The following is an 18,878-nucleotide window of genomic DNA, read 5'->3' as shown; positions in this document are numbered from 1 at the left end:
TTCTTAGGTCGCCACAAATTACAAAGCCTCAGAGCTTTACTCTGTATCTAACCCTGTTTTTTTTATATAAGGTGGCCTATAGTCCCCAGTCCCCTTTTTATATCTTTTATGTCGAGGGGGCCTTTATTCCTCAGACCCCCCCTTTATATACATATTTTAAAATAACTTTATTAAAAACAGATAAACAAAAAACTCAAATTAAAATGCCATTTTTGGCAGAGAATGGTATCTAACCCCCGTGCTGTACCTGTCAAGGGAGTGTTTGATGGGGACAGTGTAGAGGAAGCTTTACTCTGTATCTAACCCCAGTGTTGTACCTGTCCTGGGGAGTATTTGATGGGGACAGTGTAGAGGGAGCTTTACTCTGTATCTAACCCCCGTTTTTTTTTTATTCTTAAGGTGACCTTTATACCCCAGGCCCCTTTTATATTTTTCACATCAAGGGGGCCTTTATTCCTCAGGCCCCCTTTATATACATATTTACTGTTTGAAAGTAACTTTATTAAAACCAGATAAATCAACAAAAAACTCAAATTAAAATGCCATTCTCGGCGTCGACGATGCACTCCAGTCCCTGCGGTGCCCACCGGTCGCGGAAGGCCTCAAGCGTACCGGTGTACACCGCGTGCTCCTTCTCCAGGGACACCCGGGCGCGAACGTAACCGCGGAAGAGGGGCAGGCAATCGGGGAGGACGGACCCCCCGACGGCCCGCAACCTGGACCTGTGAATTGCCACCTTGGCCAGGCCCAGGAGCAGACCGACTAGGAGATCCTCCTCCCGGCCCAAGCCCCTCCGCACCGGGTGCCCAAAGATCAGGAGCATGGGACTGAAGTGCAGCCAGAATTTGAGGAGCAGCCCCTTCAGATACTCAAATGGGGGCCTCACACACTCCATATAAACGTGGAACACGGACCCGTCCAGGCCGCAGAAAGTACAGGCGGCCTGGGAGTCCGTGAACCTACTTAAAAGTCTATTGCACGGGACAGCTCTGTGCAGCACCCTCCACCCCAGGTCCCCGATGTAAAGGGGGGGAAGACTCCCGCGTAGAGAGACCTCCATCGGGGTTTCCCCTCGCCGCCAGATGGCAACGCGGACTGCCAGGGCGTGTCCGGTCGGCTGACAAGGGCGAGGAAGTGGAGAGTGTGCAGGAGCAGCCCGTACAGGAAACCCCTCCGCGCCGATTGGAATGGCACGGAGGGCATTTCCGAGAGACGGCTCGGGTTGTGCGGGACCGGCTCCCGAGGAGGGTTTCGGGGCCTGGGTCCGATGAGCAGTTCCGGCCGAGCGGGGGTCAGCTCCGCCGGTTTCGCTCCGCACTCCCGAGCCCCCTCGCCACCCGCAGTGAGGGGCGTCCCGGGGGTTTTGGCTACTCCTCCGCCCGCCGGACTGTCCCCGGAGTCGGCCGCCCGGACAGCCGAGGCGCGCTCCTCCGCCGGCGGGGGAGTGCCCTGACTGGAGGTGACCATGTTCCAGACTCGGAATAGATCCCGGTAAAAGACAGGCAACTCCCTCAGAGAGGCGCGGCTAATGGACTCCACCGGGAGCTGCGTGTCGTCTTGAAGGCAGTGACACTGGCGGAAAAAATACGTCGCCAGCGCACACCATCTGGGAGGACGCTCGACGTACAGGTATCTCTGCAGGGTCCGAAGGCGGAGAGTCGCAGCCTGGGTGCGGACGCACACCAGCGACTGACGAGTTTCTTCTGGATCTTGGTGGCAAATACAGGGGGCGGGGCCAAAGTGAACCAACCGGTACCACAGCATGGAGGCCACCAGTTGGCTTATGACCAGCACTCGGCCCCTGTAGGAAAGCCCTCAGAGCAGTCCTGTCCAGCGCCCCAGCCGAGCGGTGACTTTCGCCTCCAACTCCTGCCAGTTTGCCGGCCAGGCTTCCTCAGCGGGGCTAAGGTAGACTCCCAGATAGAGGAGGTGCGTGGTGCTCCACGCAAAAGGTGTCATCTCCTCCGGCAGGGAGTCCACCCGCCACTGACCCACCAGGTGTCCGGAACATTTCTCCCAATTGATCCTCGCGGAGGACGCGGCAGAAAGGTCTGCTGGCAGTCGTGCATCCTCCGCAGGTCAACGGGATCTGTGACCGCGAGGAGCACGTCGTCGGCGTAAGCCGAGAGGACGACCCGCATGGCCGGCTCGCGCTGAGCCAATCCCGTCAACCTCCTGCGAAACAGGCACAGGAAGGGCTCCACGCAGATGGTATACAATTGGCCGGACATGGGGCATCCCTGACGCACTCCTCTCCCAGAGCGAAGGGGTGCCGTCAAGGACCCGTTAACTTTGACTAGACACTCTGCGGCGGCGTATAAAAGTCGGACCCGGGCCACAAAATGCGGCCGGAGTCCAAAAGCGCGCAGAGTCCCGAAAAGGTAATCGTGATCCACCCTGTCGAACGCCTTCTCCTGATCGAGGGAGAGAAAGGCGACCGACTGACCAGTCCTCTGGGAAAGATGGATCAGGTCCCGGACCAGTTGGATGTTGTCCTGGATGGACCGGCCCGGGACCGTGTAGGACTGGTCGGGGTGGATCATGTGGGCCAGCACGGAGCCCAGGCGGGTAGACATAGCCCGGGCAAAGGTCTTATAATCCGTGCTGAGGAGGGAGACCGGACGCCAGTTGTTAAGCGGGCGGAGATCGCCCCTCTTCGGCAGCAGAACGATGACCGCCCTGCGCCACGAGAGGGGCATCTCCCCGGTCGCCAGGCTTTCCCCCAGGACCCGCACGTAATGGTCCCCCAGGACGTCCCAGAACGCCCTGAGGAACTCCACGGTCAACCCATCCAGCCCTGGGGATTTGCCCCTCGAGAGCTGGTGGAGGGCGCCAGTCAGCTCCGCTAACGTGAGCGGAGCCTCCAATCCTTCGGCGCCCTCCGCGCTGACCTGCGGCAGGTCCTCCCACAAAACTCTGCGCGCATCCTCGCTGGACGGATCCGGAGAGAACAACGCACTGTAATAAGTCCGGACCAGGAGGCCCATTCCCTCCGGATCCGTGATGGAGGATCCGTCGTCGGCCAGCAGCTCGACGAGCTGCTTACGGACCCCCCTCCATTTTTCCAGCGAGTCGAAGAAGGGTGAGGCACGGTCCAAATCTTCCAGGATCTGGATCCGCGACCTCACGTACGCGCCTCGGGACCCTATGAGCTGCAGGTCCCTCAGCGTGCCCTTCTTCTCTTCGTCCGCCTGCCACAGGGCCAGGTCCGTGACGGCGGGACTCCAAGTCGATCACCTCCCTCTCAAGGCGCCCGATCTCAGCTTCCCGCCTCTTGGTCGACCCCTTCGCGTACTCCTGACAGAAGATGCGGATGTGAGTCTTGCCCACATCCCACCATGGCCTCAAGGAGGGGAAGCCCCCCCTGCTTCCTTCTCCAGTCGGCCCAGAATCGACAGAACGAGTCCCGAAATCGCTCGTCCTCCAGCAGCCGGTTGTTCAAGTGCCAGGACGTGGACCCCGCCCGTGTGTGGAGCGGAGTGAACTCTGCCCACACCAGGCGGTGGTCCGAGCACGGCACCAGCCGCATGGAGGCCGCCGAGACGCGGGAGGCGTACGCCCTCAACTTCTCCACTGACGCTTGGCCGCACTGAGGACCGGAGCTATCCCCCACCTCGAGGGTGCAGTTAAAATCTCCCCGAGGATGATGCACTCGCTGCTATCGATGGAGCTGAAGAGAGCGGACACTTCTTCAAAGAAGCGCGCTTGCAATGCGCCGGGCCTGGGCGCGTACACGTTCACAAAGTGGAGCGGCACGCTACCCAGGCGAACGGCGAGGTGGAGCAAGCGGCCCGGCACTAGCTCCTTGACCCCCAAGAACGCCACCCCACTAGAAATAGGGGTGAGGTGACTCATGTAGACCTCACCCTGCCACTCCAGGAGCCAGGTGGCTTCGTCTCCTGGAACGGTGTGGGTTTCCTGCAGAAAGCTCACCGGGTATCTCCCTTCCCTAAGGACTGAGAGATTGTGAAATCTGCGGTGAGACCCCCTGCTGCCGTTGATGTTGAGGCTGGCTATGGTTATCTTCATGTCAAAGGTACTTAAAACCCGTCACCAACAGCTCACTGTGAGGAGGGAGTGGAAGTGCACCTGGCCTTCCACTCCCCCAGCATCCCATTGAGGAACACATTAAAACGGCGCCTCTCAACCAGTTTCACGCCCACGCGCTTGCCCATTATCTTCAGGGCGGCATGGACGGACTGGATGATCAGCGCCAGATTCGACCAGCGGTCGAGGGCCAGCTGAACTTTATTGCGGCAGCCCCTGCAAGCCGCGAGGAAATCCCGGAGTTCCGCCATGGGGATGAGAGGAGATTCGGTGGGAGGCACGAGGGACTCCACCACCTCACTGGCGATGGAATCAAGATCATCCTCCGTGCCCCACATCGAATCCCCATCCTCCTCCGGGTCGTCACCGCCAGCGGCCGACACGTCCACCACACACTGTGGGGCGGTCATCCCGGCCGCGCCAGCTGAACCCGCCTCCGTCACGGTCCCACCCCCAGGATTGATGGCGGAGGAGTCCTCTCTGGGTTCTACTGTGAAACTGGAGCCTGTGGGCGCCAGCAGTTCAGGACCCCCGTCCACCTCCGTCCCCAGGCCAATGAGTGGTCCAGGGGAGACAGAAGTTCCCGACTCCGGAAATCCAGCCGGAGCCGAGACCGGAGGCGGAGGGAGGAGGCTATCTCCCGCTCCGCCAGCACCCACAGGCCCAGCAGATGGGGCAGCATTCTCGGTTATAACCGGGTCGGGTGTCTCCTGGTTGGTGGTGGACTCGACCCTCTGGGTCCTCGCCCTCCCCTTCACTCAGGGCACCCGACCCAGTAGCAGTGGCAGAATGGGCGGCGTCCTCAGGCTCCCCCACCACAAGCAGGGCCCCACTTACTCCTTCAGGAGGGGCCTCAAGTACCGGGGCCTTCCCCTCCCTTCCATCCTGAGGAATAGGGTGCTCCTGCCTGGACTTTGTCACCTTGGTGGTGGCGGTAGGGGAAACCTGGGGACCCGAAACAGGAGACAGCTCCCCTCCAACAGATGGGCCCTGCGCCTCAGAGCCCCTCGTTACCTCTGTGGAGGGGTGCCTTCTCCTCTTTTTCCCACCAGGGCGCAGAGGCTCAGAGACCTCCATGTCATCAGAGGCCTCCGCACCCTCCTTTTTAGTCACCCTAGGCCTGAGCCCAGCCCTGGGACAGGTGGATTCCGTGAGAACGGGCGTTGGGCTGAGCTCAGGCTCGGGTCGTTTCAATGTGTCCAGGGGACGCGCCTCTTGATGTTTCTTTTGCCTCTGCGTCTTCCTTCCACTCGGACGGGCACTCCCCTCCCCACTGGAGGCTGTGAAAACCACAGCCTCCAGAACCGACTGAGCGGTGTCTGTTGGATGTGTGGGGGGAGTGGGAGGAGGTGCTGTGGAACCACTCTGGGCCACCGAGGTGGAGCTGGCAGCCGGGAGGTTGGGGCAGTTCTTAAGAACATGCCCCATCCCCTTGCAGACGTGGCACCGCGCCCCGTCCGAGGTCCAAAAGACGCGGTAGGCCGTCCCCTGGAACTCCACATTAAATTGGCCTTCCAAGTCCTCCTCCCGCGCCAGCTGCATAAATAACTGGCGGCGGAAGGAGTAGACATGTTGGAGGCTGTGTTCCCGAAGACCAAGCCGGACTGGGGTGATCCCTGACCTCACCTCCCCCAGATGGTGTAGGTGGGGGAGGAGGAGCTCACTGGGAATGAAGGGTGGGACGTTTGATAACATTATCCGCTGCGCGGTGGTCCCCAGAGGGTCCACCGGCAGGAAAGTCCCCCCCCACAGTGAGCCCCTTATTCAGGGCCAGGGACACGGCCCGCTCAGTCTTTAGAAAAAACACAGCCTTCCCATACATCTTTGAGGCTGCAACAATGGCCGAGGGGCCGACAACCTCGGCCATTGCCTTCACACAGGCCTCAATGGACATGTTGGGGTGGGGATAGCTCTTCACCCCATGGCTGGATGTTATTAATTTAAAAGGTGACGGGGCCACGTGGGCAGCCACAGAGGCTGCATAGGATGTAGAGGGCCCCGCCACCTGTGATGAAGGGCTTGCCATGGGTCTAAGAGCTAACCCATCCCAAATTGTAGGCTTGAAAATAACTTTATGCACAAAACAAACAAACAACAGGTTAGGGGAGAGGCTGAGGGAATAGAGGAGAGGGAAAGACAGGCTGTAAGTGATTACTTTCTTTCCTTTCTGGAGGTGGTGCACACGGCACACTTAAAACAGTCTCTGCCAGCACACTTGGTCTTAATGTCTTCTGGTTGGGGGAGGCGTCTTCACCTGGGCCAGCTGAAGCTGCCCAGGCACTATTTATCCCCTTCTGTATATTAGCCAGGCAGCTTCAGCTGACTCAGGCTGGGCAATTGGGGTGGGGAGGGAGCTTCCCTGCAACTTTAGTGCAACTGCACAGCTCCCTGCAGAATTGTATAGCCCCCACCCCTTGTTCTTGTCTCTTCCACCTCCCACAACAGTTCAGATGAAATGAGTCTGTTGCTCAACACCCACCTCCAAATACAGGCTTATTCCAAAAGTCTTTCCTCTGCAGCAAATGTTGAAAGTTTTTGCAGTTTCTCCTCAGCACTCCCTCTCCAGCAACTGACTGCAGCACTGTCAGCTGCACCTCGTTGAGGCACTCAGTATTCCCAATCACAGAGGAGCCAATCCCCGTGCTGTACCTGTCCTGGGATTGTTTAATGGGGACAGTGTAGAGGGAGCTTTACTCTGTATCTAACCCCGTGCTGTACCTGTCCTGGGAGTGTTTGATGAGGACAGTGTAGAGGGAGCTTTACTCTGTATCTAACCCCTGTTTTTTTTTTATCCCCGTTTTTTTTTTACAAGGTGACCTTTATACCCCAGGCCCCTTTTATATTTTTCACATCGAGGGGGCCTTTATCCCTCAGGCCCCCTTTATGTACATATTTACAGTTTTAAAATAACTTTATTAAAACAGATAAATAAACAAAAAACTCAAATTAAAATGCCATTCTCGGCGTCGACGATGCACTCCAGTCCCTGCGGTGCCCACCGGTCGCGGAAGGCCTCAAGCGTACCGGCGGACACCGCATGCTCCCTTTCCAGGGACACCCGGGCGCGAACGTAACCGCAGAAGAGGGGCAGGCAATCGGGGAGGACGGAACCCCCGACGGCCCGCAACCTGGACCTGTGAATTGCCACCTTGGCCAGGCCCAGGAGCAGACCGATGAGGAGATCCTCCTCCCGGCCCGAGCCCCTCCGCACCGGGTGCCCAAAGATCAGGAGCGTGGGACTGAAGTGCAGCCAGAATTTGAGGAGCAGCCCCTTCAGATACTCAAATAGGGGCTGCAACCTCGCACACTCCGTATAAATGTGGAACACGGACTCGTCCAGGCCGCAGAAAGTACAGCTGGCCTGGGAGTCCGTGAACCTACTTAAAAGCCTATTGCACGGGACTGCTCTGTGCAGCACCCTCCACCCCAGGTCCCCGATGTAAAGGGGGAAGACTCCCGCGTAGAGAGACCTCCATCGGGGTTTCCCCTCGCCGCCAGATGGCAATGCGGACCGCCAGGGCGTGTCCGGCCGGCTGACGAGGGCGAGGAAGTGGAAAGTGTGCAGGAGCAGCCCGTACAGGAAACCCCTCCGCGCCGATTGGAATGGCACGGAGGGCATTCCCGAGAGGCGGCTCGGGTTGTGCGGGACCGGCTCCCGAGGAGGGTTTCGGGGCCAGGGTCTGATGAGCAGTTCCCGCCCAGCGGGGGTCAGCTCGGCCGGGATCGCTCCGCACTCCCGAGCCCCCTCGCCACCCGCAGTGAGGGGCGTCCCGGGGGTTTCGGCTACTCCTCCGCCCGCCGGACCGTCCCCGGAGTCGGCCGCCCGGACAGCCGAGGCGCTCTCCTCCGCCGGCGGGGGAGCGCCCTGACTGGAGGCGACCGTGTTCCAGACTCGGAAAAGATCCCGGTAAAAGACAGGCAACTCCCTCAGAGAGGCGCGGCTAACGGACTCCACCGGGAGCTGCGTGTCGTCTTGAAGGCAGTGACACTGGCGGAAAAAATACGTCGCCAGCGCACACCATCTGGGAGGACGCTCGACGTACAGGTATCTCTGCAGGGTCCGAAGGCGGAGAGTCGCAGCCTGGGTGCGGACGCACACCAGCGACTGACCGCCCTCCTCGATCGGGAGACTCAGGACCGCGGCAGAGACCCAGTGTTTCCTCTTGCCCCAGAAGAAATCGACGAGTTTCTTCTGGATCTTGGTGGCAAATACAGGGGGCGGGGCCAAAGTGACCAACCGGTACCACAGCATGGAGGCCACCAGTTGGTTTATGACCAACGCTCGGCCCCTGTAGGAAAGCACTCGGAGCAGTCCTGTCCAGCGCCCCAGCCGAGCGGTGACTTTCGCCTCCAACTCCTGCCAGTTTGCCGGCCAGGCTTCCTCAGCGGGACTAAGGTGGACTCCCAGATAGAGGAGGTGCGTGGTGCTCCACGCAAAAGGTGTCATCTCCTCCGGCAGGGAGTCCACCCGCCACTGACCAACCAGGAGTCCGGAACATTTCTCCCAATTGATCCTTGCGGAGGACGCGGCAGAAAAGGTCTGCTGGCAGTCGCGCATCCTCCGCAAGTCAACGGGATTTGTGATTGCGAGGAGCACGTCGTCGGCGTAAGCCGAGAGGACGACCCGCATGGCCGGCTCGCGCAGAGCCAATCCCGTCAACCTCCTGCGAAGCAGGCACAGGAAGGGCTCCACGCAGGTGGCATACAATTGGCCGGACATGGGGCATCCCTGACGCACTCCTCTCCCAGAGCGAAGGGGTGCCGTCAAGGACCCGTTAACTTTGACTAGACACTCTGCGGCGGCGTATAAAAGTCGGACCCGGGCCACAAAATGCGGCCGGAGTCCGAAAGCGCGCAGAGTCCCGAAAAGGTAATCGTGATCCACCCTGTCGAACGCCTTCTCCTGATCGAGGGAGAGAAAGGCGACCGACTGACCAGTCCTCTGGGAAAGATGGATCAGGTCCCGGACCAGGTGGATGTTGTCCTGGATGGACCGGCCCGGGACCGTGTAGGACTGGTCGGGGTGGATCATGTGGGCCAGCACGGAGCCCAGGCGGGTAGACATAGCCCGGGCAAAGATCTTATAATCCGTGCTGAGGAGGGAGACCGGACGCCAGTTTTTAAGCAGGCGGAGATCGCCCCTCTTCGGCAGCAGGACGATGACTGCCCTGCGCCACGAGAGGGGCATCTCCCCGGTCGCTAGGCTTTCCCCCAGGACCCGCGCATAATCGTCCCCCAGGACGTCCCAGAACGCCCTGAGGAACTCCACGGTCAACCCATCCAGCCCTGGGGATTTGCCCCTCGAGAGCTGGTGGAGGGCGCCAGTCAGCTCCGCCAACGTGAGCGGAGCCTCCAATCCTTCGGCGCCCTCCGGGCTGACTTGCGGCAGGTCCTCCCACAAAACTCTGCGCGCATCCTCGCTGGACGGATCCGGAGAGAACAACGCACTGTAATAAGTCCGGACCAGGAGGCCCATTCACTCCGGATCCGTGATGGAGGATCCGTCGTCGGCCAGCAGCTCGACGAGCTGCTTACGGACCCCCCGCCATTTTTCCAGCGAGTAGAAGAAGGGTGAGGCACGGTCCAAATCTTCCAGGATCTGGATCCGCGACCTCACGTACGCGCCTCGGGACCCTATGAGCTGCAGGTTCCTCAGCGCGCCCTTCTTCTCTTTGTACGCCTGCCACAGGGCCGGGTCCGCGACGGCATGACCGAGGCGGGATTCCAAGTCGAGCACCTCCCTCTCAAGGCGCCCGACCTCGGCTTCCCGCCTCTTGGTCGACCCATTCGCGTACTCCTGACAGAAGACGCGGATGTGAGTCTTGCCCACATCCCACCATAGCCTCAAGGAGGGGAAGCCCCCCTGCTTCCTTCTCCAGTCGGCCCAGAAACGACAGAACGAGTCCCGAAATCGCACGTCCTCCAGCAGCCGGTTGTTAAAGTGCCAGTACGCGGACCCCGCCCGCGTGCGGAGCGGAGTGAACTCCGCCCACACCAGGCGGTGGTCCGAGCACGGCACCAGCCGCATGGAGGCCGCCGAAACGCGGGAGACGTACGCCTGCGAAATGTAGAGGCGGTCGATTCGCGACCCCCCTCCTCCAGACCTCCACGTGAAGGCGCTGGAGTCGGGATGGAGATTCCGCCAGACGTCCACCAAGTTAAGGGAGCTGATCAGTCCCCTCAACTTCTCCACCGACGCTTGGCCGCGCTGGGGACCGGAGCGATCCCCCACCTCGAGGGTGCAGTTAAAATCCCCCCCGAGGATGATGCACTCGCCGCTATCGATGGAGCTCAAGAGAGCGGACACTTCTTCAAAGAAGCGCGCTTGCAAAGCGCCGGGCCTGGGCGCGTACACGTTCACAAAGTGGAGCGGCACGCTACCCAGGCGAACGGTGAGGTGGAGCAAGCGGCCCGGCACTAGCTCCTTGACCCCCAAGATCTCCGGCTGAAAAGTCGGGGCCAACAAGATAGCCACCCCACTAGAAATAGGGGTGAGGTGACTCATGTAGACGCCACCCTGCCACTCCAGGAGCCAGGTGGCTTCGTCTCCCGGAACGGTGTGGGTTTCCTGCAGAAAGCTCACCGCGTATCTCCCTTCCCTAAGGACTGAGAGATTGTGAAATCTGCGGTGAGACCCCCTGCTGCCGTTGATGTTGAGGCTGGCTATGGTTATCTTCATGTCAAAGGTACTTAAAACCCGTCACCAACACCTCACTGTGAGGAGGGAGTGGATGTGCACCTGGCCCTCCACTCCCCCAGCAACCCATTGAGGAACACATTAAAACGGCGCCTCTCAACCAGTTTCACGTCCGCGCGCTTGCCCGCTATCTTAAGGGCGGCACAGACGGACTGGATGATCAGCGCCAGATTCGACCAACGGTCGAGGGCCAGCTGAACTTTATTGCGGCAACCTCTGCAAGCCGCGAGGAAATCCCGGAGTTCCGCCGTGGGGATGAGAGGAGATTCGGTGGGAGGCACGAGGGACTCCACCACTTCACTGGCGATGGAATCAAGATCATCCTCCGTGCCCCGCACCGAATCCCCATCCTCCTCCGAGTCGTCACCGCAAGCGGCCGACACATCCACCACACACTGTGGGGCGGACGTCCCGGCCGCGCCAGCTGGTCCCGCCTCCGTCACGATCCCACCCCCAGGATCGATGGCGGAGGAGTCCTCTCTGGGTTCTATTGTGAAACTGGAGCCTGTAGGCACCAGCGGTTCAGGACCCCCCTCCACCTCCGTCCCCAGGCCAATGAGTGGTCCAGGGGAGACAGAAGTTCCGGACTCCGGGAAACCAGCCGGAGCCGAGACTGGAGGCGGCGAGAGGAGGCCATCTCCCGCTCCGCCAGCACCCACAGGCCCAGCAGATGGGGCAGCATTCTCAGTTATAACTGGGTCGGGTGTCTCCTGGTTGGTGGTGGACTCCGGCTGGGAGGCCCGACCCTCTGGGGCCTCGCCCTCCCCTTCATTCAGGACACCCGACCCAGTAGCAGTGGCGGAATGGGCGGTTTCCCCAGGCTCCCCCACCACAAGCAGGTCCCCACTTACTCCTTTAGGAGGGGCCTCACGTACTGGGGCCATCCCCTCCCCTCCATCCTGAGGAATAGAGTGCTCCTGCCCGGACTTTGCAGCCTTGGTGGTGGCGGTAGGGGGAACCTGAGGACCAGAAACAGGAGGCAGCTCCCCTCCAACAGATGGGCCCTGCACCTCAGGGCCCTGTGTTATTTCTGTGGAGGGGTGCCTTCTCCTCTTTTTCGCACTTGGGCGCGGAGACTCAGAGACCTCCATGTCATCAGAGGCCTCCGCACCCTTTTTTCCTTTTTTAGTCACCCTGGGCCTGAGCCCAGCCCTGGGACAGGTGGATTCCATGGGAATGGGCTTTGGGCTGAGCTCAGGCTCGGGTTGAGTCAGTGTCCAGGGGACGCGCCTCATGATGTTTCTTTTTTCCCCGCGTCTTCCTTCCGCTCGGACGGACGCTCCCCTCCCCGCCGGAGGCTGTGAAAACCACAGCCTCCGGAACCGACTGAGCGGTGTTTATTGGATGTGTTGGGGGAGTGGGAGGAGGTGCTGTGGAACCACTCTGGGCCGCCGAGGTGGAGCTGGCGGCCGGGAGGTTGGGGCAATTCTTACGAACATGCCCCACCCCCTTGCAGACGTGGCACCGCGCTCCATCCGAGGTCCAGAAGACGCGGTAGGCCGTCCCCTGAAACTCTATACTGAAGTGGCCCTCCAAGACCTCCTCCCGCGCCAGCTGCATGAATAGCTGGCGGCGGAAGGAGTAGACATGTCGGAGGCTGTGCTCCCGAAGACCGAGCGGGACTGGGGTGATCCCTGACCTCACCTCCCCCAGATGGTGTAGGTGGGGGAGGAGGAGCTCATCAGGAATGAAGGGTGGGACGTTAGACAAGGTTACCCGATGTGCAGTGGCCCCCAGAGGGTCCACTGGCAGGAAAATCCCACCCACTGTGAGCCCCGTACTTAGGGCGAAGAACACAGCCTTCCCATACATCTTTGAGGCTGCAACAATGGCCGAGGGGCCGACAACCACGGCCATTGCCTTAACACAAGCCTCAATAGTCATATTAAGATGGGTGTAACTCTTCACCCCATGCTTTGATGTTAAGATTTTAAATGGTGACGGGGCCACAGGAGCAGCTGTCGCAGCTGCTGCAGCATAGGAGGGCCCCGCCACCGGAGAGGACTGAGAAGTCATGGGGTAGAAGAGTTACAAGCACTTTGTTGAGAGCGAAAAAAAAGAAAAGAGCAAATACAATAAATCAAAAATGTAACACTTAAAGGATGTAGCACAGGGGAAGAGGCTGAGGGAGAGGAAGGCCAAGAGGAATCAGTCTTTGTTAGTATTGCACAAGTCTTGTAGCTGGTCTTCCAGTTGGGAGGGTGGGGTGATGTCTTCACCTGGGTCAGCTGTAAGCTGCCCAGGCACACGCCTCCTTTGATGTTCAGATAATAAGTCTCTTCACCTGGGCAGCTCCAGCTGTCCCAGGCTTAGTAGTTGGGGTGGGGAGGGAGCTCCCTATCCAAAGATGTTAAACATAGGAGCTCCCTATTGAACAATACAGCCCCACCCAAGGTCTTCAGGTCTCTTCTTTCCCCACCCCCAACAATCAATGAAAAAGACTTTCAGTACCAAGCAAACTCACAAAAAGAGCTTCCAGTTCTCTGCCTTCCTTCCTTTGTTGAAATTTGGAAAAACCTTTTGTTTCAGTTTGAGTCTCTCCCTCTTGCAGCAGTCACACAACCTGCAGCCTCCAACCTCTGCACACAGCCACAGTCAGCTGCACCTCGTTGATGCACTCAGGCTCCCAAATCAGAGAGCAGCCAATCCCAGTGCTCTACCTGTCCTGGGAGTGTTTGATGGGGGCAGTGTAGAGGGAGCTTTACTCTGTATCTAACCCCGTTTTTTTTTCTTTTTTTTTTCTTTCTTGGGGACAGTGCAGCGGGAGCTTTACTCTGTATCTAACCCCCCGTACTGTACCTGTCCTGGGAGTGTTTGATGGGGGACAGTGTAGAGGGAGCATCTCTGTGTCTGGCAAAGGTACGGTGCAGGTTAGGCTGCTAGTTAGTGTAATGGAACTTGAAACCTGAAGCTACCCATTTGTATATCAGTTACAGAATGCGGATAAACAGATGGAGATGATCCTTTCTTGTGTTAGAACAAAGAAGAAGTCCTTACAGGAGCAGTTGGAGAGGTACGTCTGTGATGTGTCAAAGATAATCCTGCTCTTTACTTTTTTCATCTCTCATCACTGCCTTGAGGACTTAGTGTGCAAGTACCCTGACTGGTGTGACCTGAGAGGTTCCAAGTTTGGGCTGAGTTGGTCCAGAACTCGGAGGCCATCAATATAAGACAGACACAGATAAGTCCAAAAGGGAAGGCAGGAGAGACTTCTTCACCCAGAGAGTGCTGATGAACCAGCACAGGGCTCTGGGCAGACTGTACCCTGAGTGCTCTCTAGCCACACAGATGCATGGGGGAAGTTTCTGACTGCATGCCCACTGTCTTGAGTTATGAGGACGTGTTCTTGTGTATCATGCCTGTGCGTGTCTTGTTATTCCTGCCCTCCGCTCTGGCCCTTTGCAGGGAACAGAAGTGGCTGCAGGAGCAGCTGGAGATGGAGAAGTCCCTACTGGAGAAGCCTGAGGACCAGCAGCAGAATTTCCTGACGCTTTCCGAGAACAGGTGAGAGCCCCTCGCACACAGATTTGACAGGGCGCAGGGGGTGGGTTGCTGCACCTCCTTGTTTAACCGGTGCTGTGTCGCTTCTGATTTCCCCTGCCACAGTGCCCTGTCGTCTTTCTGTAAGGTTGACAATCTCATTAAAGCCTCAAGAAAAGCAGGGATGAGGACTTCAGCTTGCATTGTGCTGATGTCTTTCACAGGCTATAGTGTCCATGGCATTTTACAGGGTTATCAGACCAGCTGAGTCTCATGTACACCCTAGCTCTCCCAGTACACTATCCAGCTCCTCTTTAATGTCAGCTTGAATCAGTGGCTCTTGCACTGTGGGAGGGTCAGTACTGTGGGAGCGCCGCCCTGTGGGAGGGTCAGTACTGTGGGAGCGCCGCACTGTGGGAGGGTCAGTACTGAGGGAGCGCCGCACTGTGGGAGGGTCAGTACTGAGGGAGCGCCGCACTGTGGGAGGGTCAGTACTGAGGGAGTGCCGCACTGTGGGAGGGTCAGTACTGAGGGAGTGCCGCACTGTGGGAGGGTCAGTACTGAGGGAGCGCCGCACTGTGGGAGGGTCAGTACTGTGGGAGCGCCGCACTGTGGGAGGGTCAGTACTGTGGGAGCGCCGCACTGTGGGAGGGTCAGTACTGTGGGAGCGCCGCACTGTGGGAGGGTCAGTACTGAGGGAGCGCCGCACTGTGGGAGGGTCAGTACTGAGGGAGCACCGCACTGGGAGGCTCAGTACTGAGGGAGGGCCGCACTGTTGGAGGAGCTATCCTTTGGGATGTTATCTTAAACTTGAGGCTCGCTCTGTCTTTTCAGGTGGCGTTAAAAGATCCCACGGGCAGTATTGTAAGAGTGGGGGGTGGTTGTGGGCGGAGTTCTCTCTGGTGTCCTGCAGCCGATATTCCTCCCTCGACTGACATCGCATTCACTGGTCATTCATCTTGCTGTTTGCAATCTGGCTGATCCCTGGGTTTCTTCCCTCACTTGTGTTTCCCTGTCCTAGTGTGATCCAGAAGATGAAAATCAACATGGAGAAGGTGACCTTGCAGAAGGAGAAGCTCTTGGCTGCCTTGGGAAATTTCTTGGATGTGCATTACCCTCCCCCCAGTGAGGCGGAGACCAGTCAAAAGAAAGTGGTAAGCCGAGGGAGAAACAGGAATTTAGCTTTCTTTTTGGGCAGCTGGGTGTCTGATCGGTAGAAGTCCATTGGAAATAATGGGTATCTTTTGCAGCAAAGTCTCTACATTTTATGCAGTGCACACACTCCTTATAGGGAGACACCCTGCCGAACATAAACCCACACAGGGACTCCCTGATATGGAGCGTGAGCACACTCCCTGTGGAGACACACTGTGTTTACCCAAATCATGAGAGCTGGGACAGATTTGCTGAGCTGAGTGTTTGAGACCTCTACGTGTGTGTGCAGGGCCCTGCATGAGTTAAACCAGCTGAAACCATGCAGGTCACCAGCACACCTGCAACACCATCACCCCAGCACGAAGTGGGGAAATGTGTTGCTCCCCCATCCTCTGCTGTCGGTACCGCACCGTACCATTTTTCCTGAGACTGTGCCCCCGTGCTCTAGACTCTCCAGTCGTGGGGGTGGGGGGGGTGGTGAACAGCCTCTCGGCATCCACCCTGTCAGACCCCTTAAGAATTTTGTATGTTTTAAGGCGATCACCTCTCATTCTTTCAAACTCCAGGCAATATAGGCCCAGTCTTTTCAACCTCTCCTCACAGGACCATCCCCTCATCCCAGGAATCAGTCTAGTGAAACTTTGTTCCACTCGCATCTGCATCCTTCCTTAAGAACGAGACTAAAACTGCACACGGTACTCGAGGTGTAGCCTCACCAATACCTTATATAACTGTTGTATAACTTTGTTACACTTGCTGAGTACAGAATGGGGATGGAAGCTGAATGCTTTCTGGGCTGTGTGGCTCTGTCTGACACCAGAAGGGGGCCCTCGCTGACTGGCCCACTGGGGGGAAACTGTGTTTGTGCTGGTGCACTGCCCCGCCCCCACCCAGGAGGAGGGTATTCATTCATCTCTGCAACTTTCTACTTTCAGAGAATGGCCCCCGCAAGAAGTGAAAACACAGCCAACTTGATAACACTGCACGAGATTCTCGAGGTGAGGCTGGGGAAATCGCACTTGATGGGGTTGTGGGGAGTGGGTGATGCAGGGAGCAGGAGCTTCGGACTAGGGCTGTTAGCCCTGTTTGCGACGTGACATGAGAATGGCCGTGCAGCTGTGTGCCCCTCCTTCAGTGACAGTGAGTCGTCTCCCTCTGCAAGTCCGCAAAAGTGGACAAAGCAGTCCGCTTAATTGGCTCCCCATCCACTGCCTTAAACATTCACTCCCTCCACCACTGACGCACAGTGGCAGCAGTGTGTACCATCTACAAGATGCAGTGCAGCAACTCACCAAGGCTCCTTCGACAGCACCTTCCAAACCCGCAACCTCTACCACCAAGAATGACTAGGGCAGTAGACGCATGGGAACACCAGCACCTGCAGGTTCCCCTCCCAGCCACACACCATCCTGACCTGCAACTATATCAGCCGTTCCTTCACTGTCGCTGGGTCAAAATCCTGGAACTCCCTTTCTAACAGCACTGTGGGTGGACCTACCCCACACGGACTGCAGCGGTTCAAGAAGGCAGCTCACCACCACCTTCTCGAGGGTCAATTAGGGATGGGTAATGAATGCTGGGCTAGCCAGTGACACCCACATCCCATGAAACAAATGAAAATAGCGGCCACCCAAGAGGATGGATGGGGGCCTCGGGTTTAAACGTCTTGTCCAAAAGACGCCGCCTCCAACAGTGCAACACTCCCTCAGTACAGCATTGGGAGTGTTGGGCCTGGATTGTGGGACATGAGTGCTTGGAATTCAGATTGAGGCAAGAGTGGAACCCACTGAGAATGGTTGAACACAAAAACTTGCATTTATAATGTAATAAAACATCCCCAAGGTGCTTCACAGGAGCGATTATCAAACAATTTGACCTTGAGCTGCATTGAGATATTAGGGACAGGTGACCATCTGCTTGGTTAAAGAGGTCTGTTTTATGGAACGTTTTAAAAGAGGAGAGAGAAGGGCAGAGAGGTTGAGGGAGGGAATTCCAGAGTTGGGGCCCAACCAGCTGATGGCACAGCCACCAATGGTGGTGTGATGGAAATCGGGGGATGCGCAAGAGGCTGGAATTGGTGGAGTGCAGAGATCTCAGAAAGTTGTAAGGACTGGAGGAGGTTACAGAGGGTAATGAGGGGGTGTGGAGGCCATGGGAGGGATCTGAAAACAAGGATGAGACTAAAAATCGAGGCGCTGCCGGATGTGGTGCCACTGTAGGTCAGTGAGCACAGGAGGTGTTGGGTGAACTGGACTTGGTATGTGTTGGGACGTAGGATAGCAGAGTTTTGAATGAAGTTTATGGAGGTGAGAAGCAGGCCAGGAGAGCCTCCGAATAGTCAGTTGAGGAGGAAAGGCAGCTGACGGTTTCAACTGGGGGGCCCTCTGTTGTTTTTGGTTGTTAGCGCATCAGTTGGTGTCCTCGGTGTTTTGGTTTGTGCTTCGATGTCTCCCTGCACCAGGCCCTCATTCCCTCATTAGTGTATGTGTGTGTCTCTCTCTTTCAGCACCTCATGACCAAGGCAATGAAAAGCCCCCACGACCCTTACGTGGAGCTTGACGATTCTTTCTGGCCGCCCTACGTCGAAGCTCTCTTGCGTTATGGGGTGGTCCTGAGGCACCCCGACGACCCCCACCGAATCCGTCTGGAGGAATTCCACGAGTAGAGGGCAGGAGGAGTTTGTTCCAGTGATGCTGTCGCCTTTCTTTCATCCCCCTCTCTACCAAGGCACCTTTTCTGTGAGTGTGAGTGGGGCTTGCAGTTGCAATGCAGCATCCAGCCCCTATCCTCGCCTGATGTACCTGCTGCCCCTTCCTCCCGCGCGGGTTTAAATGGTAAATGTCTGCACGCTCGCAGGACTGGAAGGCTGCAAGTTCTGAGGGGGGAGGGGGGGTGCGATGCCTACAGCAGAGGAAGGGGGAGCAACTTATTCCCCCACATGGTGCACTATGCAGTTGCTAGAGCAGCTCACGATGTATTCTGTCTACTGCCCTCCTTTTTTGATATTTCTTACCGCTTTATCTTCGGAGACTGTCGGGTACCAGTTCCCGCTAGATTGCTCATCGACCCCACGCAGTGAGGCCTGGGTCAGCGCAGGAGATCTCCAATTAAAGCAATAGAAAAGACGCAGAAATCCCTTTTCCCGGGAACGCCGCCTGATCACTGCAAGATTTCCCTGTGGGGTGATTGAAAAGAGGATGGAAAATGATGAAAGCACATGACCAGAGGACGGGTGAAACTGGTGGACGCCGCAAGCTGATCGAAGCTTCACACTGAAACGGTCTTCACTCTGAGCTGCTGCTGTGTACTCTCAGCCATTCCGGTTTTCAGCTGAGGGGCTGATATTGGACCTCGAGTGCGGGCGGTGACGCTGGTTCAAACCCTTTGTGCTGCCCCCTCTGTATTCCAATTACTGACACGCTGTGATGTTCCCAGCTACATTGAAGCTCTCCCTCTGTTCATTGTCTGATGTCCTGTTCATTAAACTTTTGTTATATGA

General features: G+C 57.7%; 1 protein-coding gene across 1 annotated transcript in view; it reads left to right on the top strand.

The window, feature by feature from the left end:
- The window catches only part of cenpk (centromere protein K), a 37,728-nt gene extending 18,850 nt beyond the window's left edge, over positions 1-18,878 (top strand). Inside the window, exons 6-10 of the mRNA XM_068024137.1 lie at positions 13,675-13,757; positions 14,150-14,248; positions 15,246-15,378; positions 16,315-16,377; positions 17,886-18,878. Of these exons, the coding sequence (XP_067880238.1) occupies positions 13,696-13,757; positions 14,150-14,248; positions 15,246-15,378; positions 16,315-16,377; positions 17,886-18,044 (516 nt within the window). The 5' untranslated portion in view covers positions 13,675-13,695 and the 3' untranslated portion in view covers positions 18,045-18,878. The remainder of the gene's footprint in view (positions 1-13,674; positions 13,758-14,149; positions 14,249-15,245; positions 15,379-16,314; positions 16,378-17,885) is intronic.

The sequence above is a fragment of the Heterodontus francisci genome, chromosome 49, assembly GCF_036365525.1.
Source record: "Heterodontus francisci isolate sHetFra1 chromosome 49, sHetFra1.hap1, whole genome shotgun sequence".
NCBI classification, from domain to species: domain Eukaryota; kingdom Metazoa; phylum Chordata; class Chondrichthyes; order Heterodontiformes; family Heterodontidae; genus Heterodontus; species Heterodontus francisci.
This window is presented reverse-complemented; position numbering and strand designations above follow the sequence as displayed.